The 25,281-nt window shown below is 44.0% G+C and overlaps 1 protein-coding gene across 1 annotated transcript; it reads left to right on the forward strand.

Moving 5' to 3' along the window:
* The first annotated feature begins 547 nt into the window (after positions 1-547).
* Positions 548-24,652, forward strand: AQP7 (aquaporin 7). The gene is made up of 8 exons (XM_036744022.1): positions 548-963; positions 2,503-2,546; positions 13,123-13,255; positions 17,853-17,979; positions 18,429-18,566; positions 19,202-19,320; positions 23,436-23,653; positions 24,275-24,652. Exons 2-8 carry the CDS (start codon positions 2,521-2,523, stop codon positions 24,615-24,617), a joined length of 1,104 nt encoding a protein of 367 aa, XP_036599917.1. The 5' UTR covers positions 548-963; positions 2,503-2,520; the 3' UTR covers positions 24,618-24,652.
* The last annotated feature ends 629 nt before the right edge of the window (positions 24,653-25,281 follow it).

Raw genomic sequence — 25,281 nt, forward strand, 5'->3', positions numbered from 1 at the left:
ATTTATTTTGCAGTTCATTCATTTTAGTCGTATCTGACTCTTCGTGACCTCATTTGGGGTTTTCTCAGCAAAGAAACAGTAGTTTACCAGTTCCTTCTCCAGCTCATTTTACAGATAAAGAAACTAAGGCAAATAGGGTTAAGTGACTTGCCCAGGGTCACATAGCTAGTGAGTGTCTGAAGTCAGATCTGAACTCAGGAAGAGGAGTCTTCCTGATCCTAGGCCCGGCAGGCACTCTTATCTATTGCACCATCTAGCTGCTCCCAGATAATTAAAGCTGTCTAATTATCCTAGTACTTAGAGCTATCCAAAAGTGAAATGGGTTGTCTCAGGAATGATGGCTTTCCTCTGTCTGGAGGTCTTCTTCAAACAGGCGGAAAAGAAATTTATAGAGGGTATTTTTGTTTCTGTGTGAGATGGGCTTGACCTCTGAGGTCCCTGATGGCTCAAATGCTGGGATTTTATGACCTCAGCCCAAGTACAGGGCTATGACACTGACCTCACAAAGGGAGGTAAGGGAAAGTGTTTGCCTTGGTATTTTGTTTTCACAGTACCTGGACCCCCTCTTCGGGGAGAAAGTGGAACAGCTAGTGCTGGGTCAAAGTCATGTTATTTTGGCTGCCTGGTTTTTTAATGTGTCTCATGAGTAGCTAATAATACCTCTGTCCCGCTGACCTCTCCCCCAGAGAGGCAGCTAGGACAGAGCCTCCCTCTTCTTTGTGTGTCTAAGAGGCACTGGACCTTGGGCAAGTGTAGAAAGGGGACAGGAGACAGGAAGGACCAATCCTGCTCTGGCTTCCTAAGCCTAAGCGCCATAGGCCAAGGCATACCAGGGAGAGTCCTCTCTATGGAAGACCCAGTTCTGAGGGTACCAGCCATAACCCCAGAGTTCCTCTCTATGAGAACTGAGAACACAGAAGTGGGAGATTGGAACTGAGCTGGCAGTGGGCCCAGGCATCCCGGGTAAGCCAGGGGCGGAAGGGTAAGCGAGGGCTGTTTGACTTAGATATTTCTTGCAGGACTTGTGTGTGCCTTGTACATGGGGGAAAGGGAGTGGAAAACAGAAGCAAACTGTAGTTATCTCTCTACTATGTGTACCAGATGTGGGTGGTTTTTAAAAAATGGATAATGAAAAGAAAATAATTCTTACTCAAGTACACAAAAGTAGGGAGGATTCAGACAACTGTGAGGTGTAATGGAAAGATAACTGCATAGGAAACAGGACATTTGGGTTCTAGACCTTTCACTGATTGAAAAACTGAACCTCTGTGTTGCTATCTGTGAAGTGGGGCAGTAATCTACTTACCACATAGGATTATCATAAGGATTAGATGAGATAATAGATGTGACAGCGGTTTGGAAAGCATGAAGTTTCTCCAAGTGTGAGGTATTGTTATTAAAAGGTGGGTAACCAGAATTTCCAGTCCTCCAGCCCCCTAGATCTGTAGAAAAAATGGGGTATGGGAATTGTTCAGGCATGAAAGACATGACTGAGGGGGAATTAGGCCATAAATATTCCTGCTCTGAGGAGTTATGATTCTGAAGGGGGTAATGATCCCGACAGGGTGAAGTCGGGTCAGGAAAAGGGGGGCTTCTCCTAGGACAGCCTGTAATAGAACAGAGGTGCTAAGGAAGGTGGAGCACAGGGCCCAGAATTTTAGGGGTGTGGTTTCACCACACAGCTTAAGAGAATTAGGCAAGTCTTGGAGAAGGGGCGGGGAGGCGGGCTCTCTGTCCTGGCAGGTTTGGGAGGAAAATAGTGGGATTACAGCTCTTTGGGAGGGGGTGAAGCTGATACTGCCTTGAGTCAGGGGCATAGATTAAATGAGTTCTCAAGATTGCTGTCCAGGCCCCCACCTCCGGTTTATTGGCGGGGAAAGGGGAGAGGGAGGTAGATTGCAGATTTAGCAGTTAAGCAGCAAGAGAGTTTGAGGTTATATTAAACAGAGGACTTCCTGGCCTGTGGCTGGGGAAGACATTGAGGGAAGACAATCTCCATCAACCCTTCCCTGCCCCAGAACTAATCCTGTGGTCATTCCCCATGAGCAGATTACAGCCGCAAGAGCCTTACCCTGTTCCCTCCCCATCTTTACATCCCTTTCCGGGGTGAATTCCCAGGGCCACTGTCTTGGGCCTGTAGCTAGTCAGGACAGAGGAGGGGATGAAGCTTGTGGAGAGCCTAGGAAAAGAATCTGGGACATAATATGGGGTGGGGGGGGAGGGGGGTGTGGTTTGGAGCCTGGTAGAGAATTTAGGAGAGAGACTGAGAAAGAGGCTCTATCCTGATGCTCCAGGATGTTTGGAAATGTAAGTCCCAATCCTCTGCGGGTCTTAGTCTTTCTAAGTCCCCTAGAAGACAGCTCCCCCAGGAGACCACTAAACTTTTGCTCAAAGATGAATAATGAGCCAAGGGTGGGTTGGAGATGAAGAACCATAGGGACTCCCACAGGCTCCCAAATTAATGCTGTTATTCGTTTTGTTTTTTTTTTTCTGTCCTTGCAGGGTGGAAGCAGTTAAACCATGGCGACCAGCTCACAACAAAGATAGTAAGTCTCTTTGTTGACCCTGTCTTTGCTTTTTCTTCTTCCTTCTTCACTTTTTATCGATTTGAGAGGAACCAAGGAAGAACAGGACTGAAGGGGGATGTATGAGCAAGGCTGCTTTTCATAATGGCCTGTTAGACAGCTGGGTGGTTTAGTGGGTACAGCACTGGACTTGGGATCAAGAAAAACCCCTGTTCAAAAAAAATTAAAATTACAAAAAACCCCACCCAGTTCAAATCCAGCCTCAGATATGAGCTGTGTGACTCTGGGAAATTCATCTAACCTTTCTCAGCCTCGGCATCCTCTTCTGTAAAATGGGGAAGATGGCTACCTCCTAAGGCTGTTGTAGGATCCAATGAGATCATATACATAAAGTGCTTTGCAAACCTTAAAGCAATATAGAAGTGTGAGCTATTATCATCACTGTTCTGTGTAACTCCAGTATCTCACCTGAACCTTCCCTGAGAGGAAAGGGCCCACATTGGCCCCTCTCCTCCTTTCATCCTTTTCTTCTTCCTTATTCCCTATTCCCCCTCTTTCATTGGCTGCTTCGCTTGTTCATATGGTTTTGAACTGAATTGTTATAGTATCTCTTCACAGGGTGCGAGTCTCTTTTCTCCAACCAGACTATGAGTCTCTTCAGGGTAAGGAAAAGCCCTGTCCTTTCTGTTACCTTAACCAAAAAGTAACAGAGAATGGGGTAAACTCATAGATGAAGCTAAGAGGTTACTTATTCAACCGGTTGAGAAATTCTGTGTGGGGGCAGCTAAGTGGCACAGCGAGTAGAACACCGGCCCTGGAGTCAGAAGGATCTGAGTTCAAATCGAGACTCAGACACTTGACACACTTACTAGCTGTGTCACCTTGGGCAAGTCACTTAACCCCAGTTGCCCTGCCTTCCCCCCTCAAAAAAAAAGATAAATTTTATGTGTGGCTCTCTATTTTCTCCTTTGGTAGCATAGGTGACCTAGTCTTCTCTTTCTAGATCTCTCTTCTAGATCTTCTTTGTACAGATGGCCCCAAATTTTAATCTCTAACTGTGAACTTCCATCTCCATCCCACCTTCAACTCCTTGCCCATCTTTGAGCAAAAGTCTAGTGATCTCCTGGGAAAGTTGTCCCCTAGGAAACTTATTGTACAGATGAGAAGGCTAAAGCCCACAGAGGATATAGGCTCATAAGATTATAAATATAGAGCCAGAAAGGACTCCAGACACCGCATCAGTTAAGGTCCCTCATTTTGTGGAGAAAGAGATGTCCAATTGGCATTTCAAACTCAAGTCCAAAAGTTAGCTCTCTCTCTCCTTGAAGACTGCACCTCTTCTTCAAATGAATTCAATTCAACAAATATTTATTAAGACCCCTCCTACTATAGGTGAATAACCACCCTCTTCCTTAAAGACTCAACCCAAAAGCTCTTCCTCCATGAGACCTTCTTAGATGCCCTCCAGAAATCACAGAATCTCCAAGTTGGAAATTTGCCTCAGAGGCATCTAGGCCAACTCATACAAGAATCTCCTCTACAGCATTTCCCAAAAAAGTACATGTTGACTTCCCTTGAAGATTTCCAGTGAGGGGAAAACGTCTTGAAGCAGCAGCACACTTCTTTTGTACAGTTCTTAATTCGTCCCTTACAAATCTGATAAGGGTGCCACTGATGCTTGTATCTAGCTCATTGATAAAAATAGCACAAGGCCAAACACAGCTCCCTCAGCTCCTTCAGTAGATACCTCCTTCCATGATGACTTCAAGCTATTAGGGACTGGTCTTTGGATCTGACCATTCAACTAGTTCAAAACCCATCTAAAGTTACTGGGATCTGGTCCCCCTCTCTCCTTCCTTTCCACAAGAATAGATGTAGCAGGTTTGATCAAAACCTTTGCCAAGGATGAGAAATGATCGCCATCTAGAATTGCTTCCTCCGTTGCCACATTTCTCACAATTTGTATAACAGTTATTTAGTCATGTCTTCTTGTTGTTATTTTGTTAATTAGTTGTGTCCTACTCTTCGAGACCCCATTTGGGGTTCTCCTGGCAAAGATACTGGAGCAGTTTGCCATTTCCTTTTCCAGTTAATTTTACAGATGAGGAAACTGAGGCAAACAGGGTTAGGTGACTTGCTCAGAGTCACATAACTAGTGTCTGAGGTCAAATTTGAACTCAGGTCCTCCTGACTCTAGGGCGCCACCGAGCCTGACCTGTTTTGTGTCTTATTTCCTCTATTATGTTGTAAACCTCTCAAGGTCGGGAGCTGTTATTTCATTTCATCTTTATCATCCTCAGTGCCCGACTCTACTCTTCAGAAACTGAGTGGATCATCCATCTCACTGTTATCAGTAATTCCTCCAATTGTATAAATTATAACCTATAGACCTGCTTGCTCATCAAGTGGGTCTCTTGCACGTGCCCTCCCATAAACCTCGGAGGTGGGGAGGGGGGGAATGTCTTGACATTTCATGAGTTCCAATGCAGCCTTTGTGTGTTTGTGTTTTGCTTTCTTTGTACATCCAATGTTTTATTACAGTGCCTGGCACATAGTAGATGCTTAAAAAATGCCTGTCAACTTGACTTAATCATCTCTTGGTCGTGCCTTGCTCTTGATGCATGGTTGACCTGCATCCTCTTCTGGCAATGCACCTCTTTGATAGTTTATGCCACTTCACTTGTATAATTCATCTAAGGTCAGAGCCGATAGATCCCTCCATCCATGTGCTTCACCACCTGCATTTTATGTGAACTTCCTGTTCAATTCTTTGGACACTGCATTCCATGATTCATAGCAATACAGCCTTACCCTAAGAATGTTATTGTTACAAAGGTGGGTCCTTGTTTCAGGGAGGAAGTTGGAAACATTAAAAACACTATACAAGGGCAGCTAGGTGGTGCAGTGAGTAGAGCATGGGCTCTGGATTCAGGAGGACCTGAGTTCAAATCGAGCCTCAGACACTTGACACACTTACTAGCTGTGTCACCTTGGGCAAGTCACTTAACCCCAATTGCCCTGCCTTCCCCCTTCAAAAAAAAAAAACAAACCACTATACAATTCCCCAGATGCCATCTAACTCTTCTTCCTCTCACTGTTGAATTTTGGGCCCGGCTCCTTGCCCTCTTGCAATGATCCTCTAAGATGTGTATACTGATAGGCCAGTTCTATAGACCCATGAGAGACCATGAGAGAAAGGTGTTGTTATGGATAGAGAGCTGGCTTCAAAGCTTGAAAGTCCTGGGTTCAAGTCTCACCTTTGGCTTATATTGGTTGTGTGACCCTGAACAAGTTCCTTAACCTCTGAGTCCTTGAAAAGTCTCAAAGACTCTTTAAATCTCCCAGAAAGTGCTGGACTGCCTTGGTACATGTAGTTTCCTGATCTGGAAATTCCCTATGCCAACAAAAATAAATGTCTGTACTTACAATTGGGCAACTAGGTGTTGGAAGTGGATAGAGCACTGGGACTAGAGACAGGGAGACTTATCTTTGTGAGTTCACTTACTAGCTGATACTTACTAGCTGTGTGACCTTGGGCAAGTCACTTAACCCTGTTTGCCTCAGTTTCTTCACCTGTAAAATGAGGTAGAGAAGGAAATAGCAAACTACTGCAGCATCTTTGCCAAGAAAACCTCAAATGGGGGTCAGACACAACTAAACAACAATGAAACAACATTCCTTACAATTATCTGCCCAAATGCCTATCATAGAGGTTGTTCTTCCACTTTTGTTGTTATTATTGTCTATATGGACAATTAGGCCAAATACATTGGAGTGGTTATAGACCTCCTTTAGGACACTCTACCATATTTCAGAAATCCACAGATAAGAACCTTTGGAAAACTTCACAATCTTTATAGGGAGTCCTTTTATTTGTACTGTGCTAGACACCCTCCACAATAGCAAAAAACCTTTGTTGGGTATGTCTCGCTGACTTATGTCTCACTTGATGTAGATACTCAGGGCATTGCCAGACAAGCCATTTCATCTTTTAAGGAAGTATGTATGATTTTAACCTGTGCATGGGAGACCCTTTGTCAGAGGATACTCACCTTTAAGGTAGACTGTAGCTCTTCTGAGTCAAATCATTTTTTATTTAGTTCACAAAAAAAGAACACAGAGGAATTTTCTATTCTTTGTACCTTTTGGGCAATTGAATGGCTGTAAAGATGTGGTCTGGTCTAGAATATCCTCTGTGAAAACTGATACACTGCTTTCCCATATCTTTTTGTCAAGCATGCCCTTGATAAATGTGTGATTTATTTCCATAGAGATCATGTAGAAGTCAAAAAGAAGGCATGTAGTCATGGATATTTTCTTACTTTTTTGGCAGTGAATTTTCCCAAGGATTTAACATTCCCTCCTTTTTTGTGGGTATCCAGAGAATGGATTCCTCAACATCATTGAAATCATTTTGCTTCCAGTGTGTCCTTCCTCCGTGGGTACTTGTTCCGGTCCATCTGCTTGTCCTATCTTTGGTTTTGTTTACTTGTGTCTTTCTTTGCTTTTTTAAAGGCCATTTTTACTTCCTCATGCACTCTATCTGGGACTGTGCTGAGACTCCTGATGGGAAGAATTGTTTGTCACAGAAATCTTGACAGATCTTTTCCCTTTGTCATGGTTGTTTTCCATCCAGTTTTATCATTAGGTAGGGTTAGAGGGAGTGATCTGGAGAGAAGGATCCAGCAAAGGAGACTGAGGTGAAGTGGTCTGAAAGGTAGGAGGAGAACCAGGGGAAAATGGTATTCTGAAAACCTAAAGAGAAGAGAGTATCAAGGAGGAGAGAGTGACCAACAGTGTCAAAGGCTGCAAAGAGGTCAAGAATGAAGACTGAGAAAAGACCATTAGAATTGGCAATTAAGAGATCATTGGTAACTTTGGAGAGAGAAGTTTTGGTGGGTTGATGAAGTCAGAAGCTGGATTGTAAAGAGTTAACAAGTAAGTGAGAGGAGAGAAGGTGGAGGCACTTATTCTATGTAGCCTTTTCAAGATGTTTAGTCACAAAGTGCAGAAGAGATATGGGATGCTGTGTTACCTTGTGCAAGTCATTTAACCCCAATTGCCCTGCCTCCCCCCCTCAAAAAAAAGGCTAAAAAAAAGAGATATGGAATGATAATTGGTGGAGATGGGAAGGTTCAAGTGAGAGGCTTTTGAGGATGGGAGAGACATGGGCATGTATGTTTACAGGCAATAGGAAAGGTATTAGTAGATAATAAGAGATAGAAGACAAGTGATAGAGTGGGGATGACAGAGGGGGCAATCTTTTGGAGGAGATAGGGTGGGGATCACTTGTGCAGGTAGAAGAATGGGCCTTATAAGGAGTAAGGTCATCTCACTGTGTGGGACAGGGGTGAAGGAGATAGTGGTAGAAGGCATTTGAGTGATATGAAGAAGAGGGGAGAAGAGGGAGTAAATAAATGGCCTTAAATATTTTCTGGCAAATATAAAACAAGGTTCTCAGCTGAAGAGGGAGCCATGGGAGATTTGAGGAGGAATGAAAAGGTTTAGAAGCGCTACAGCAGAAAATAAGATAGTGAGTTGATAAGGCAGGTATAGAAGAAGTGCCTAGCAGCAATGAGGGCCTACTTGAGGTTGTATACATAAATTTGTAGGGGATTCAGTCAGAATGGTTACATGATTTTTCCACCTTTGTTCAGGTGTAGGACAGATGATAGCAGATGATGAGAGTCATCCAAGGCTGAGGTTTGGCAGAGTTAAATTGGAGATCTAAGGAGGCTGGGGACTCAAGAGATGAGGACAGTATAGAATTGAAATGGTTGACCAATGGGTCAAGACAGAGAAAAAAGAGGACTGGCTAGTATAGGGGGAGATGGCCCAAGAGACCATAGAGTTGGACAATGAGCAAGGTTTAGTAAAAAGAGGCAGAGGGAGAGGTGGAAAGAAAATAGATTATGGTTAGATAAGCGGATTTAAGAATTCTTGAACATGGAGGTAATTCATTCGTGATGGGTATAACCATCTTTGTATGTGACTGAGGTACGGTGAAGGAATGGGTCATGAGTAGAGAGTAGTTTCAGGAACTGAGTAGTTAGGGAGTTTCAGATAGAATCTCAAAGGTAGGAGTTGGGAAGAAGAGAAAAATTGTGAGTCAGGTACCAAGTTCATTGAGAAAGGGAAGTGAGTGCAGACAACAGCTACCAGGATTTTTACTGAGTTACCACGAATAGCATAAAATTCAAAGAAGGTGAGGTTACAGAGTGATGGAGGAAGGGGAAGAACCTGGAAGTGACAATGAGGAACAAGGAATATTCCAATTCCCCCTCTTCAACCAATGAGTTGAGGGGAATAATTAAAGCCAGTACTGGAGAGAGTGGCCATAAGGGGACCCAGCTTTCAGTGATTGCTAGAAGATGAAAAGATTTAGAATGAAGGGAAGTTTGTTGCCTATGGAACAGGCATTCCAGAGGGCACAGTATGGAAGGAATGGGTGGCATTTGGTTGGGACTTTGGGGTGGGAGGGTTGAGGGGGATGGGAATAAAGAATTGGGTGATGAGGAAAGGGGAATGGAATTTGGAGGATGACCTACAGGTGTTCAGAACCACTAGGATGTATCAGATGTGATCAGGTGTGAGAATATTCATCACTGAGCAGAAATCGATATGCCTCTTCAGAGAGGAGGCTGGAGATTAGGCAAGAGACACAACTGTAGCATGAGGTAGAAAGCACATGGTCAAATGGTCAGACAGATGGGAGACCCTGTTTCACCATTACTAGTCCCTTTGCGGGCTAGAGATTAGGCAGATGTCATAGCAGGAGATGGAAACCCTCTCCCCATCGACTTTCCTCTTCCTCTTCCATAAAAAGGGCTAGGCACAGCAGGAGGAGAGGAGGTCAAAGGGAAAGTTGCTCCTTTTCACATTGGAGGCTCTCCACATCTTGGGTGGGAGGATCAGACTGGCAGCAGGGGGTGACTATTGTACTGGCACAGATGGAAAGCGTGCCAGGACACTCAGTCAGAGGAGGGTCTTGCTCTTCTTCTCACCTGAGGCTAGACATCAGTCAGGCACAACAAGAAGTGGAAGTCTCACCCACCCAGGGCAAGTTAAACTGGGACAAATGGAAATTATTTGATCTTAATGTCATTCCTTAACATTGCTCTATTCACCACAAGGGATAAGTTTCTTCCCTTTTGTGATATTCTTGCTCCCAACACAGCAAACAAACAAATATTTTGCTGTCCTTAGAATATCTCACCAGTATTGTAAATTCTAACTTTCCTGATCTTATTCTCACAGATTTCATCTCTCTTTTTGTTAAATGGTTAGTTGTTCGTATGTATTTGCATATTTAATACTTCTTTTTTTTGGTAACCCACGGCCCAGAATCCTGAGCTCTTGGCTCATATGGACCAAGGTCTAGTCCTGGAGGCAGTCCTATAAGCATCGTTTCTCTTTGGCTTGTATTTGTTCCTACTTGGAGTTTATTCTGGAAAAAGCTAAATGTAGATTGTGCTTCAATCTTGTAGATATGGGTAAAAAGGTCATCACTTCCCATACAAGCACTCAGGATAAAAAATAGATACAGGGTACAGGGTAGCTTTGATCTCACCCCAAAGGAGATGAAGAAGATGCAATAAACTTACAGGAGCTCATAAACAAATGCAGAAACCTTATAAAAGTTTTATCCATAAATATCCATAAATTATCCATAATTATCCCACTTTCCCATAAAATCCTGCATAGTCTCCATCAGACTCATCATGTTATCCTGTAGTTTGGAATTTTCCTCCTCCCCTGAAGGAAACTCCCTGAGATTTCATTGAATCCCTCTGTTGTTTCACAGAAACCATTGGAGGGAGTGATCTTTCTCAGAAACGAAATACACTTGAAGCTGTAAGAGAGGCAACTTCCTTCACATCAGACCTGCACCATCCAAACAACTTTACTATAATAGTGCAGGCCAGAGTCCTGGTCCTTTACTTCTTTGTGTCATGGCTTTTAGTCACTTGTCCCTACTTCATCCAGCATCAGAGTTATGTGGGTGATCCTCTCTTCTCTCCAAGGGAGAGCTTGAGACGATTCGTTTGTTTGTAATGCCTTCCTAGATCCCCAGACATTCAGATGTGAGGTTTCTTGTGAAGCAATCTCTGAGGCTAATATTGTGCCAGACATCTCCCATTTTCTGGCTAGAAGGCTAGATTCTGGGATCATTGTGCCTAAGAAATCCTCTCCCCGCCTCCAACTAGCATTGCCCAGGAACTTCTCTCCTGGTCATGTGGGAAAAGAAAACCACGACTGCTTCTGCTGTTAGGTGGCTCTTGGTGGTGGAGAGGGGGAATTCCCAATCCATTCCTATCCTCACCTGCTATTTTCTTAGGATTATCTCTGGAGGAAAGGAGGAAGGAGAAAGGCAAAAAGGTCCTGAGTTCTTGATGGAACTCACTTTTTAAAAAAATTACTTATTTTTAGTTTTCAACATTCACTTTTATAAGATTTTGAGTTCTAAATTCCTCCCCTTCCTTCCCTCCCCCCTCCCCAAGATGGCAAGCAATCTGATATAGGCTATACATATACAATCATATTAAACATATTTCCACATTAGTCATGTTGTGAAAGAAGAATCAGAACAAAAGGGAAAAACCATGAGAAAGAAAAAACAACCAAAAAAAGGGAAAATAGCATACTTTGATCTGCATTCAGACTCCATAGTTCTTTCTCTGAATAGCATTTTAGCAACAGCAATAGTAGATAGCATTTTCCATCACGAGTCTTTTGGAATTGTCTTAGATCACTGCATTGCTGAGAAGAGCTAAGTCGGTCAATATACAATGTTGCTGTTACTATGTTCTGATTCTGCTCACTTCACTCAGCATCAGTTTATGCAAGTCTTTTCAGGTTTTTCTGAAATCCACCACTCACCATTTCTTATGGAACAATAGTTGGAACTTATTTTATAGATTAGAGAAAAGGGGTGGCTATGACAAGAGTCCATCTTACCAAGGGTCAGAACCAATTTGTCTTAAGGGCAGCCCCTATCAGGGAAGCCCATCCTTTAGGAGGTGGCAAAGAGCAGCTCCAAATGGAGCAGTTCATCTTGGGGGCAACCCCTGTCACTTAACATCTAATCAAGTCATTAGCCCTCTCAACAAGGTGCCAATGGATATGTCTCCCTTCCATGGGAAGATGCAGTTGAAAGTACTGACAAAGACTTCCCGTCTAGGAGGCTTGTTAAGTTCCCAACAAAGGCTCATTCCTCAGTGTGCTCAATGGATCCGATTAAGGGGACACTCCCAGATCAACTCTTTATTTGGGTTGTCAGAGGCTTATTAAGACTTATGAAGTCATGTTAAGTTTTTTTTGATGCCTCACCTTTTCTTCCTCATGGAGATCACTTGTCATTCCTGCCCAATCCCCACCCCTGCCCCTATGATTGTATTGTCAGCTATCCCCATGCCCATATTCACTTGTGCGAACAAACACTTCTCAAAGCTAAGTACAAATGATATTTGGTTTAGTAGCCACTTTTGGATTATCTGTGCTTCTGCTCTTTAATTAGCCTGGATAACTGAAATTAAGACTAGTGTTTCTCACTTGACCACTTTAGTTCAGTGCAGGTGCTACTTCATCTCTCTGGGGGAAGTCAGGGCTGTTTGAAGAACACAGTTTTTCGGAGTTACTGTTACTTATTACAGTTACTGTCACAGTCTTTTGACATTCACTGATCTCAGTAATGTTTTCACAGTGTATCAAGGTTTGCAGAGCTCTGACGCCCTCCTCTGCTCCACTCTCACTGCACGCGCGTGTGCGCACACATACACACACACACACACACACGCACCGATTTTTTTGCTTATTATAAAAATAGAGCCCACTATTTCTGAAAGCTGACCCTCCCCCACCTTTTTTTCCTCCTAGGTCTCCCCTTTATCATTTGAAGCTTTTCTTCCCTACTTTTGCATAGCTACCTCCAGACTTTCTGCTCAGTCTTAGATTTGTTTAGCCATTTCAGTCGTGTCTGACTCTTTGTAACTCCAGTTGATGTTTTCTTGGCAAAGATACTGGAGTGGCTTGCCATTTTCTCTCCAGCTCATTTTACAAATGAGGAAACTGAGGCAACCAGGGTTAAGTGTGTCCAGGGTCACACAGCTTAGGGAAGTGTCTGGGGCCGGATTGAACTCAGGAAGATGAGTCTTCCTGATTTAAGGAGTCTTCCTGATTTCAGGCCTGGCACTCAATCCCCTGTGACACCTAGCTGCCCTCCCATCTAATCCTTCCCCTCCATCAAATGGATACGGCCAAAACTTTTCCTCTTTACTTGAGTACTATACTATGCAAACAGGGGGGAGGTAAATCCTGATTAAGCCCCAGGAATTGTCTGTCCTTCACTTTTTCACTTACGAACTCTCTATTGCTCTTTCTAGAGACTGCACTGGACACAGAGCTGGACATAGTCTCCTGCTAGCTTGTCCCAGGAAGAGGGCCCCAGGCATGAGTGGAGGGGGGAGTAATGGGGGCGTTTAAGCTTTAACCTGGTGAATATAGGAAAAGAGTTTAAACTAGAGTCTGAGAGGGCAAAGAGTATACCAACACAGGGAGCTGGACCTCATTCCTCCTCTTTTTCTCTCTGTATTTCCAGTGTTCAACCCAGACACCAATCCTTAAGGAGACTGCAGACTTCTAGTGATGTGATGCAGCGCATGCAAGAAGTTTTGCGGGGAGATCTGATGAAAGAATTCTTGGCTGAATTCATGAGTACATATGTTATGATGGTGAGAGGCCATGCTGAAGGCGGGACTCATTCTTACTTCCTCCTATATGTGCCTGGGCTGGGGGGAGGGGGCCATCCTGGTCAGAGGAAAGGGAGTGTATGTGTGTGGCATTTTGACTATCTAGGAAATAACCATCCTCTTATCTCCAATGAGGAGAGGGCTAAGAAGGATGGGAAAACCAGATGAAAGTGTACTGTCTCTAGAGCTCCAGATGGGAGAAAGGTGCCACAGAGGAGCCAGGAGCCCAGGGCTCTTCTCCTTGCCACCTTTGGAAACAGGATTGAGGGTGCCGAAGAGAAAGGGGAGACACAAGCTTGGTCTAACAAGAATTGGGAAAGGATATAACCCCTGCCCAAGGGAAGCTCATAGTCTAATGGGGAGGCAAGACCCATGTAGATGAAATAATTGGAGAACAGCGCAGACTAATAAGTGAACAAAGGCTAGAATGTGTGCTTCAGACTGAATCTACCTGCTATAGGAGTTCTGAGAATGGAAAGGTCAGTATGAGCTGGGTGTAGTATTAGAGGGATTCCCCGAAGAGTCAAAACTGAAGCTAGACTTGAATGAATAGAATGTATGGCATTAAAACATTTTTCTTAATTTTTTAGGGGTTTGCATAGTGTTGAAAAGTTTATGTATTTAATTTTATTAAATATTATACAATATATTTTATTAAGCTGTAGTGTAAATCTGGATAAATAGTTGAATCTTAATCAAGTATAATTTTTTAAACTTAACATTCCTGAACACTTAGCAAAAATTTCTCTATTTCTTCTGAATTATTACTGGTAATGTGTATGAACATATATGGCACATTATCTAGTCTAGGACATGGACCCAAGGCCTCATCAAGGCCTCTAAGCTCTGGTGGCCTGAATTGGACACGATACCCCAGAAGTAGTCTCACCAGGTAGAACACAGAGGGACAGTTACCCCCTTATTCCTAGAATCTCTGCTTCTCTTAAGGCAACCCAAGATCTCATTTTTTTTGGGCTGCTGACACATATAAAGCTTGTGGACCACTTTAACCCTCAGATTTTTTTCAGACCCACTGCTACCTAATCAGGCCTCCCTCATTTTGTACTTTACAGATCAGGAAACTGAGGGGAGGTGATTTGTCAAAGGTGCTACAGCTAATACTGCATTGAGGTTGAAGAAGATGAGAATGGAAAAGTGATTGGATTTGATGATTAATAGGTCATTGGTGACCTTGGAGAGATCAGTTCTGGCAAAGTGATGGGGGAAGGGGTTGGGGAAGACATTATAAAATGTTAAGGAATGAGTGGGTAGTGGAAAAAACTGTGGGTGGTTCAAGATAAAATTCACCTAACTTCTGTTACCATATTGTCAATAAAACCAGTATTTCTATTTAGCCCATAACTAGTGCCAGATGGGCCATACTGGCACAACCCAGTTCCAGTCAATAGAGAATAGGAAGACAAGTCTACGGCTAGTCTCTCCCCCCAAACCATGCCAAAGTTCAGGGTGGTAATAGCATTGAACTTGGAGTAAGGACTCATGAGTTGAATGACAGTCCTTGTTCTTCCACTGACTCACTGTGTGACTTTGGATAAGTCACTTAACCTCTCTGGGCCCCAATTTCCCTAGCTATCCAGTGCTAGTATGTAAGCACTATACAAATGTAAGGCATTATTAATTATGTAGTGTTCTCAAGTTATTCATGGACTAAATTCTATAACCCACTTTAGATAAATCAGTATTTTTTATGGGAAAGGATATGGGAAGTTGTAGGAATGGGGAGAGAGGAGATAAGAGACAAAAGGGTATTGGAGAAGTGTCCCACCCAATCCCTAGGTGAGCCAGGGAAGGGATAGTAATTTCTTTAGTTTCTCAACAAGAGTAGGGGCTATAGAACATGAGAAAATGAAGGTGCTTGGGGAAGGGAGTAGAAAGGGGCCTTGGTAAGGAGAAGGAAGGTGACTATGGGGAGAGTCTAAGGCTTTGTGATGGATTTAGGCTGGGGGGATGTGCTTATTAGGAGACCACTTTCTTAGAGAAAGATGTTTCCCTTCCCAGGATGCATCCCATCCCAGGAGGAGGAGGTTTGAGTGCCCAAGGGCATCAGCATCCAGGGTAATAGAGGAGGTATAAAATTAAAAAAATGGCAAAACCTGGCCTTAGGAGCAGAGAGCGAGCATGATGAGAGCAGCAAGTAGGCTAGAGTTCTATGAGCTGGAACACAGAGTGGCTCACAATACACGTCATTGCTTCCTTTCTGAACCAATATGTCTAAAAGTGGTGGACAAGGAAGACAAAAAGGGAGGGGAACAATCAATGTAAATTTCTTCAAAGGGCTTTCACATCCCATCATCTCATTATAACTCCTCAACATAAAGTAGGCATGGCATTATTCCCTTTTTGACAGATGGGGGCACTGAGGCAGAGAGAAGGGAAATATGGCTGACATGGGCCCAGGGCACATAGGTAGGAAGCAAGGGTTCAAACCCACATCTTTGGACTCCAAATCAGTTTATTCCTCACCTTGTAGAGAAAGACTGAGGTGTGGGAGTGGGGAGGAGCTAATGTCCCTAAACAGTTCATTGCTTGCATGGTCAGGCATTGATTAGATAATGGATAGCAGCTGCCAGAATTCCTTGAGATTTTTGCAAATGGGAGAAAAAAACTCCCCTCTATCTCCTTTTCCTCTTTTTGTTGTTTGGTTGTATCCAACTTTTCGTGGCAAGTCCATGGGGTTTCCTTGGCAAAGATACTGGAGTGCTTTGTTATTTCCTTCTTCGGTGTACCCTCATTTTATGGCAAACAGGGGTTAGGTGGCTTGTTCAGGGTCATACAGCTAGTGCGTGTCTGGTTGGATTTGAACTCAGGTTTTCCTGAATCCAAGGCCGTTGCTCTATCCACTATATTACCTAGCTGCTCCTTCTTCTTCTTTAGGACCACCTTAACCAGAAAGGGGAGGGGAAATCGATTAGCTAACCCGTTACCTCCACTCATCCTAAATCCCCAAGGAGATGAGACTTATCAAGGAAATGTCTCTAGATCCAATCTCTTCCCTACTTTCTCTCTCCCAGATTTAAACTCTCTTTACCATTTCCACCATCAAGGGGGGAGTTACTCAGGGCAGCTACGTGGTGCAGTGAGTAGAGCACCGGCCTTGGAGTCAGGAGGACCTGAGTTCAAATCTGGCCTCAGACAATTGACACATTTACTAGCTGTGTGACCTTGGGCAAGTCACCTAACCCAAATAGTCCTGCCTACCCCCCTGCAAAAACAAAACAAAACAAGGGGGAGTTACTCATTGATAACTAAAGAATTCCAGCCCCATGAGGGCTGTTAACCTTGGAACCAAAGGTACAGAATATGCCTTTCAGATCTGCCTTTCTCTGGTGCTCTTTGGAAAAAAAAATAGAAGTGTCCCCTCCTTCCCTGCCCCCCCCCCAGCCTCATAAGAATCAGATTAGATTCTGTGATTTCTTAACTGCCCTAGCTTACTGTTGATTTTTTTTCAATTAATTTGAAAACCTGCATTCTCATCAAATTTATAGCTGCTATAAAGTTGGGAAGGAGAATTACTATGTTGAAGGACAGACTTGGAATGCCAAAAAAGGTCTTTATAGGCTATAATGATGAGCTGAACCTGAGAAGATGAAATTGAATTAGGGATAAATATTAATGGGAAAAAAAATCTACTCTCTGGCAAGGATGTATTTATTGCATGACAAGTCCATGTATATATGTGTCACAGTGAAGATACAAATTCTCTGCTGGATAGCTACACCCAGTAGAGGCAAATTTTCAAACCCTATACAGACCACACAAATGCCTCCCCCAACTCGGTTCCATTGTGCGTGGCCTTGGTCAGAGTAGGTCTGGTGTATTGTGTATTGGTTTAAGTTTAGAAATGATGTTGATCACCTGAGGCACATCCAGGTGAGGGAGCTATGGTTGGGTGAGGAGACTGGAAACTGCTGTCTTGTTTCTTTTTCCCCCCCTGCGAATTTCTTTTATGTCTGATTTTCATTAGAAAAGCAGGTTCCCCTTAGGCCTATGGGGGCCCTGAGCAGAGGGGGTAAGAAAGGGTTTCAAGCTTGGTGCCTGTCTCTATGCAAGGGAATGGCCTTTTCCAGTTCCTGACTTCTCCTTTCCACAATCACCACACCTTTATTCACCACCTCTTATGTGCTTTCTCTGAAAAGCCCTTCCTTATCCTCCTATCTTTGGGGGGGGGGGGCAGGGAAGGAGGGGACAGGGGGCATGGTGGTCTAAAGGGCACCATTGGAAAAAAAGAACTAGATTCAGGGTGGTCTGTACAGAAATGGGATTGATGAGATCACAGTCAAAAGCTACGTGTTTTATCACTGCCAACAGGCGTGGCAGGATGATGGTGGCAGTGAATACCCTTTTGGGAGATGCTAGAAAGCGGGTGGGATGAAGATGGGTGAAGATGAGTCCAGAGTGGGGACATGCATTAAGCAGGTCCATCTGAGTTATCCCTTTGGGCTACCCAATGTGGGAGCTCCCTAAGGGTAGGACCGTATAGCACAAGCTCGGGACCAGGGACTTTCCAACAGTAGGACTAAGAGGCCTCAAATTTTTGCCCTTCTCTTTTTGGAGCCAGGTGTTTGGTTTGGGTTCTGTGGCCCAGAAGGTTCTGGGGGGTAGTGATTATGGGACATTCCTCAGCATCAACTTGGGATTTGGCTTTGGTGTTGCCATGGGAGTCCATGTGGCTGGGGGAATCTCTGGTGAGTACCTGGGAATCAAACCCTGCCCCTAAAGCAGATCACCCCTTTGTCTTTTTTGTGTACATGAGCCGATTCCATTCTTTTTCCCTCCACCACTAAATCATTTCATATGTCCAAAGTAAAAAAGAATTCTGACTGAGGACCTCCCAGCCCACCCCAAAAAACCTATCCCTCTTCATTGACTGCTAAGCATTCCCCTGAAGGTTCCCCTTCCAGATTCTCCCTCCCCCACAATTTCTCTGAAGGCTCCACCCCTAGATCTTTTTCTTAAATTCCCTCCCAGCATCCCCAGCCCCTGTGAGGTGGTCCCACCTGGCTATACCCCCTACCCTTCCCCAGCCCTGGGCCTATGTCACATGGCCTTTTGGAAAAGTGTTCCAACCTACTCACCTATCTGGGCTGGCTGACATTAGGGATGTATAAACCCCATTGCTTACTCTTTCCTCTAGGTGCCCACATGAACAGCGCTATTACCTTTACAAGCTGTGTCCTGGGTCAGATGCCCTGGAAGAAATTTCCTGTCTACACGGTGGGACAGTGCTTTGGATCCTTCTTAGCATCAGTTACTATATATGGCCTCTACTACGGTGAGTCACACACTAGTAGAGAATCTGGAGGTCCCATGGACGGAGCCCCCTAGGGTCTTAGTCTATTGTATACTTCCATATGACCTTTTATGGATTTGAGCTGAGTTGGAAGATCTGGGCTTTGATGTTAATTTACTGTGTGACCCAGGACAAGTCTCCTGATTCATCAACTGTAAAATTAGGATTATTAGACTAGGTGATTTCTAAATTCCCTTCAAGTTCTGATATTTAAGAATTCCAAATTATTTCTCAACTCTGGACCTCGGTCTCCCTATCTGTGAAATGGGTGGTGTCGGGTATATAATCATGCTTGTCTCTCTCATCCTCATCGTGATATAAAGAGGGTATTCCCTTCCTAAAGTAAATATTTCTATTTGCTTCCTCCACTGCCAGATAGATGCTCCCTGGTCTATATTCTATATCTCTCTCAAGTCCTGTGCTCCCACACTTTGGGGGCAACATAGAAAGGAAAATGACTCAGGCTACCTACTGTCTCATTTCCTTTGGGACCCTGAAGCTTAGTTTCTTAGCTGGCTTGGGGTTTAGGGTAGGGGGAAGGGTCATAGACTCTTGATCACTATGAGTCCATAACAGTCCAAAACTAACCAATTGTGATCTTCACCCTCTCTTCCCAGAGGCACTCATACGATACACAAATGGGAATCTGACAGTAACCGGACCCCGAGCAACTGCAGGCATCTTTGCTACTTACCCTGCCGACCACATGACTTTGTGGAGGGGATTCATAGATGAGGTCAGTGGTGAGCGAGGGGCTCAGAATTTAGGTAGGGAAATGAGAGGGTGGGGCAGGAACCTTCAAGGGCTGTGGGAGGAGTCGAAGGGCCCTCCTAGACAACTTTCATACATATGAAATATAGGGGTCTTCTGGACCCAGAGAACCCTGCCTGTGTTCTCTATTATGTTAGTTAGATCCGAGGATGGGGTCTGGGAAGAGGGGAGGTATTTCGGACGAAGGCTGAACACTTCAGTTTTCCTCAAACCAAATCTGCCGAAGTAGAAGGCCAACTCTAACCCTTTCCCCAGCCCCCCTGAATATGTGCCCAGAGGCAGTACTGCTGTCCACCGAGCAGGATTGTCTCTATGTAAAGGCAAAGAAGGTATATAATCTGAGGAGCCCCAAGAAGGCCCCTGGCTCTGAAATATCTCATTCACTTATTTGCTTATTCACAGTAATCAAAATTCTTTCATTAGCTTCATTCATTTTCATATGGCATTGTCTTCTTTAAGATGCAAATAAGCCAATTAAGTTCGACTAGAATTATATGCCCTTTCTTATTCTAGGCAGATGAGAGGGCTTAGAGGTCATGTAGTCTTGGTCTTAGGGAGCTTACAGTATGGAAGGGGAGATAGGATTTGCATCCTCAAAACAAAGAGAGAACACTGCAGAATAACATATCATCAAGAAACCAGAGTTGGGGAGCTTGGAAGAAATCAGAGAAAGAGAAAATCAATGAGGCTGTTTTGGGAGTAACTCATGGTTAGGACTTGAGTTAGGTCATGAGAATCATGGGTAGGATCTGGGTGGGAAGAGAAGAAGGGGGAGGTGATTCAGTAAGTCTCTTTGCTGGGTCATCTATGTCCCACCCCCTAACTGTAGGTGTCCTTCAATCCTCTGGACTAGGAAGGAAAGAAGGAAGGAAGGAAACAAGCATTTATTAAACACCTACTATGTGCTGGGCACTGTGCTAAATGCTTTAGAAATATTATCTCATTTGATCCTCACAACAACCCTAGGAGGTAGGTGCTATTATCATCCCTATTTTACAATTTAGGAAACTGAGGTTAAGTGATTTGCCAGAGTCACGCAGCTAGTATGTGTGCGTGATGTGGAATTTGAACTCAGGTCCTCCTCACTCTAGTCTCAGGGTTCTATCCATTATACTATCTCTCTCTCTCTCTCTCTCTCTCTGTCCATTTGTCTGTCTGTCTCTCTGTGTCTCTCTAGCTGTTCCTCTCTCATTCTCTCTCTCTCTTCCTCTCTCTTTCTCTCTCTCTCTGTCCCTCTCTCCCACATCCCCCTTTCATTCTCTTCTCCCTCTCTCATCAGCTTTTATGGGTTTAATTATTCCAGATTGATATATCCAATCCTATTCTGTCTCCCTAACTCCAGGACCCATGTCTGCCTGGTAGACACCTCTAACTAGATGTTCTATAGGCAACTCAAACTCAATATGTGCAAAACAAAACCTTCTAAACCCACTCCTCCTCTAAACATATTTCTTCCTGCTAAGAGCACTACCATTCTCTCCAGGCACTCAGGTTTGCGATCTTAGGTTCAATCCTTAAATCTTCCCTTGCCCTCATTTCACATAGCCGATCAGTTGCTGAGTCTTGTCAATGGTACCTCCCCAACATGTGTTGCATCCATTGCCTTCACGTAGCCATCATTCTGGTTATAGCCCACTTGCCAAGGACAGGTGTAACAGCCTCCTAATGATGCTCCTGCTTTTCAGTCTCTTCACTTTCCAAACCACCCTCCACATCACTGCCAAACTGATATTCTTTTTTTAAAAGATCATTTGATATGTGTTATAAGTTTAGTCATGTTGCAAAAGAAAACACAGACACCCCCCCCAAAAAAAAAAAAACATCAGCACGTTCAAGCTTGTCCCTCATAATCAGTCTTGAGTAAGTCATGTCCATCCCAGACAAGTGCAAAATTTTCATTGAATTATTTTCAAAAAACGTTTCGAGCTTCCCTTTTGTGGCCTGCAGGGTTGAGAAAGAGAGATGCTTTCTTCCCTTGTACGTTTTAAGGAATGATTTGGTTTCTGAACACCTGGTTCCTTGGCAGTCTGATCTCCTAAGTGGGTTATCCCAGTGTTTTCCATAGAGCCACTCTCCTCCTCAAGAAAGCAGGCAGGCCCCAGCTGTGGTTTTCTTCCACTGGTTCTGAAAGGTTTTGATAAATTGAGTTATAACAGCTAGCATTTATATAGTGCTTCATGGTTTGCAAAGCACTTTACATACATCACCTCATTTGGTCCTCACAATGACCCTGTGAGGGAGGTGTGATTATTTTTACAGATGAGGAAACTGTGGGTAAAAGAGGTTAAGTGTCACATAGCTACTAACTGCTTGTGGCAGTATTTGAACTCAGGTCTTCCTGAGCCGGTGCACTCTAGCCACTGTGCCACCCAGCTGTCTCCTCTCTATATACTAGCACCAGAATGCCCTACCAACTCCTTTTACCAGCTCCATGCTTTTTTATTCTTCACTTTAGGATGGCCTCCACATCATAAAAAACCCACTGACTATGTTCAGGAAGCATCTGATCTCCATCCACACTGAGCTTCCATCCTCATTGAACTTTGACCCTTATCCCCACCTCTATGTCTTTGTTCAGAATGCTCCTCATGGCTGAAGTGGCCTCCTTCCAATCCCTATTGTTTCTTATTTAAATCCTTCCCTTTAAAAATTATTATTTTTTTAACATTCAGGTTTTTTTTAAAAATTTGATTTCTGAATTCTCTCCCTCATGTGAAATCATACAAAACATTTCCATATTAGCTATGTTGCCCAAAAAAGCCAGGAAAATAAGTGAAAAAATTATGCTTCAATCTGCATTTGGACTCCATCGGTTCTTTCTCTGAAGGTGTCCTTTGGAATTGACTTGGATTATTATGTTGTTCAGAATAGCTAAGTCATTTACAGTTGATCATGGTATAGCATTGCTGCTACTGTGTACCATGTTCTCCTGGTTCTGCTCACTTCCCTTTGCATCAGTTCATATAAGTCTTCCCAGGTTTTCTGAAACCACCTTCCCTTATTTTGAGACCCAATTGAGATGCCACCTCCTTCTAGAAGTCTTTTCTATTCCCCCCACCCCCCACACCCCCGCCTTTCTTGAATCTTTCATAGTACATTTGTCCGGGGAGGGGGAGGGAGAGACAGAATATGTGTCTTGACTTGTGATATTCCCAGTGGGGAAATTCTCCCTCCTAATATATATCTGTAAATGTTCTACAACTTCTATTCTTAGACAGTTGCCTGAGGGCACTTGCCCAGAGTTACACAGCCATTCCATGTCAGAGGCGGAATTTGAACCCAGGTCTTACTGACCCTAACTGCGTACTGCTCTTGGCTCTGCTATTAACTGAAATTAATATAGAGATTTATAATTTATGAAACACACATACCTTATCTCATTTGATTCTCACAACTATTTTATGAGGCTGGCAGGGCAGATATTATTTTCCCCATTTTACAGATTGGGAAACTGAGGCTCTGAGAAGTGAAGTGAAATGACATAATACAATTTAGGACTAGAAAGAACCTTAAAGATCATTCTGCTCAACCCCCGCATTTTACAGATGACGGAACTTCCTAGTCCTACAAAGATAAAATTATTTGCCCAAGGGGACATACATAGACAGTGAGAAGAACCAGAATTTGAACACAAGTCTTCTGACTCCAAATTTGGTGCTCTTTCCACTAAACCACAGCTTCCCCCTAGGAACTGATCATACTCAAATTTGCATTATGTTTGTATACTGGTGATAATAGTGGTGATAATAGTTTCTAAGCCTCCCCTGCGTCTTATTTACTTCATGCCTAGGAGCTAGCATGGTCTCTCGTATATAGTAGGTGTTTAACAAATCTTTGTTAAATGAATGAACAAATGAAAAACGAATGAATGAATGAATGAATGAACGAGCAAGCTCCTAACCCCCTTACCGAACTCCCATTCCAATCCCTAGTACGTCCTTAGTGCTCCGCACCGCAGGGCAAAATTCATGTGGAAATGATGCCCTCCAGTTTGCTGGGCCACTCCTCCAAAGCAGGGTTCTCTTCCCAACAGGTGCTCCCTGGGGTGAGGTTTCCCTTTTTTTTTTTTTATTTCCATAGCTATACTTAACTGGAATACTCCAGGTGTGCATACTGGCCATCACTGACAAAAAGAACAGCCCGGCTCTGCAAGGGACCCAAGCTTTGGTCATAGGTGTCCTCGTGCTCACAATAGGATTGTCACTGGGCATGAACACAGGTTACGCCATCAACCCATCCCGGGACCTGCCCCCAAGGATCTTCACGAGCATAGCCGGCTGGGGCAATGAAGTCTTCACGTAATTCAATTTCATTCGGTTCTATTCGATGTAACAAGCATTTCCTGAGCGGCCTCCCCCACCCCCACCCCCCCATATTCAATCTTGCCTGGGCATTCTGAGAGTTTCAATGATTTTGTCCTGGTTATATAGCTCACGTGTGTCAGAGACACACGTGATTTCTTCCTGATTTCAGGACCGACTCTCTATGCACTTAGATACAGATTCTGGGAGTTGGCAGGCTTGATTTCTAGTACAATCTTTGCTAGTTAGCCATTGGAATAATTAGTCACATGACCTTCGGCAGGTGCTTTTCTTCTCTACCATCCCCAGTTCCCCTATCTGTAAAAAAGAGGGACACAGACTTAATTTCTAAGCTCTGATTCATTTCCCAATACCTCAAAGATGAATGAATTTTATCACACACTTTCTCCAGCTCCGATGTGATTTCTCTTTCCTCCCCACCCTGTGGAAAGTAGGTTGGGACTATTCCATGCTTAGGATAAGATAAGCCCGCTCCGTGGCATATAAAATTGAGGACCCCGACTGTGGTGTGTTTGGTGGGGGGAGTAAAATGTGATCTGGCTCCTGGGGACCCAGGGTGCGTCAGTCTCATGCTTGATTTTTCTGCCTCCTTTGCAGAGCGGCAGACAGCTGGTGGTGGGTCCCTGTGGTTGCCCCGCCACTAGGCTCTCTCACAGGAGCCGTTATCTACCTAATCTTTATCGGATCCAGCAACCGTCCTCCGAACCGCAATGTAGAGGTTACCCCGCCTAAGCCTCGAGTCCTGCCGCCCCTGAAGCAGAAGGTGTTTATACCCGCGCCTTATCATCCACCTTTGTCGGTCCTGTCTTCTCACTCAAGTGTGGATTCTCCCCAGGCACCTCCTTCTGTTCCTCTTCCCGTCCCACCCCCTTCCCCTTTACCCCTTTCATTTAAATCTGTTTCTCCTAGAATCAAAGAGGAAGAGGACACGTTTATGTGACAAACAGACAAATAAAGTCATCCCAGAGAAGATTCTCTTCCTTGAGTGTTGTTGGGTTGCCTCCCCCCAAAAGGGTTGACCCTTGAATCTGCCTTATTTTTTCCACCCTTCAGTCCCTTTTAATCTTCCACCCAGAAGTTCCCAATCTTACACGCCCAGACCCTTCTGACCTGGAGAAAGTGTCTAATAATATTCATTCATCTTGAGCTATTGCGGACTGAAGGGTGGTATTCCTTCCAGGGAAATTTGCAGCTTAGAGGAGGAGACTTAAGAAGGCAAAGCCAGGACTGAATCATAGTCTTAGATTTTTTCTTTTTAAGGGATCAGAGGAATCATTTGAGCCAACTTCCCAACCCCTACCAAATCCCTGCAAAAGGTCAGCCAGGCTCTGTATGAATGCCTCCATTAACTCTCCAATGGTGGAATCTGGGATGCTGTGGGAGGCCAAAGGGAGATCCTGGAGATTCTAGGATCACAGATTTAGAGCTTGAATGGTTCTAGTTCATGGTTCTAGCTCATGGCTCATGGTTCTAGTTCTTGAAAGAGTCTAGTTCAACCCTCTCATTTTAGAGACAAAGCTCAGGCCCAGAGAGTTTAAGTGACCTGGCCAAGGTGATCAAAGAGCAAAGTAGTTGAACCCAGGTTGTTAATATCCAAATGACAT

The sequence above is a fragment of the Trichosurus vulpecula genome, chromosome 1, assembly GCF_011100635.1.
Source record: "Trichosurus vulpecula isolate mTriVul1 chromosome 1, mTriVul1.pri, whole genome shotgun sequence".
Taxonomy (NCBI): domain Eukaryota; kingdom Metazoa; phylum Chordata; class Mammalia; order Diprotodontia; family Phalangeridae; genus Trichosurus; species Trichosurus vulpecula.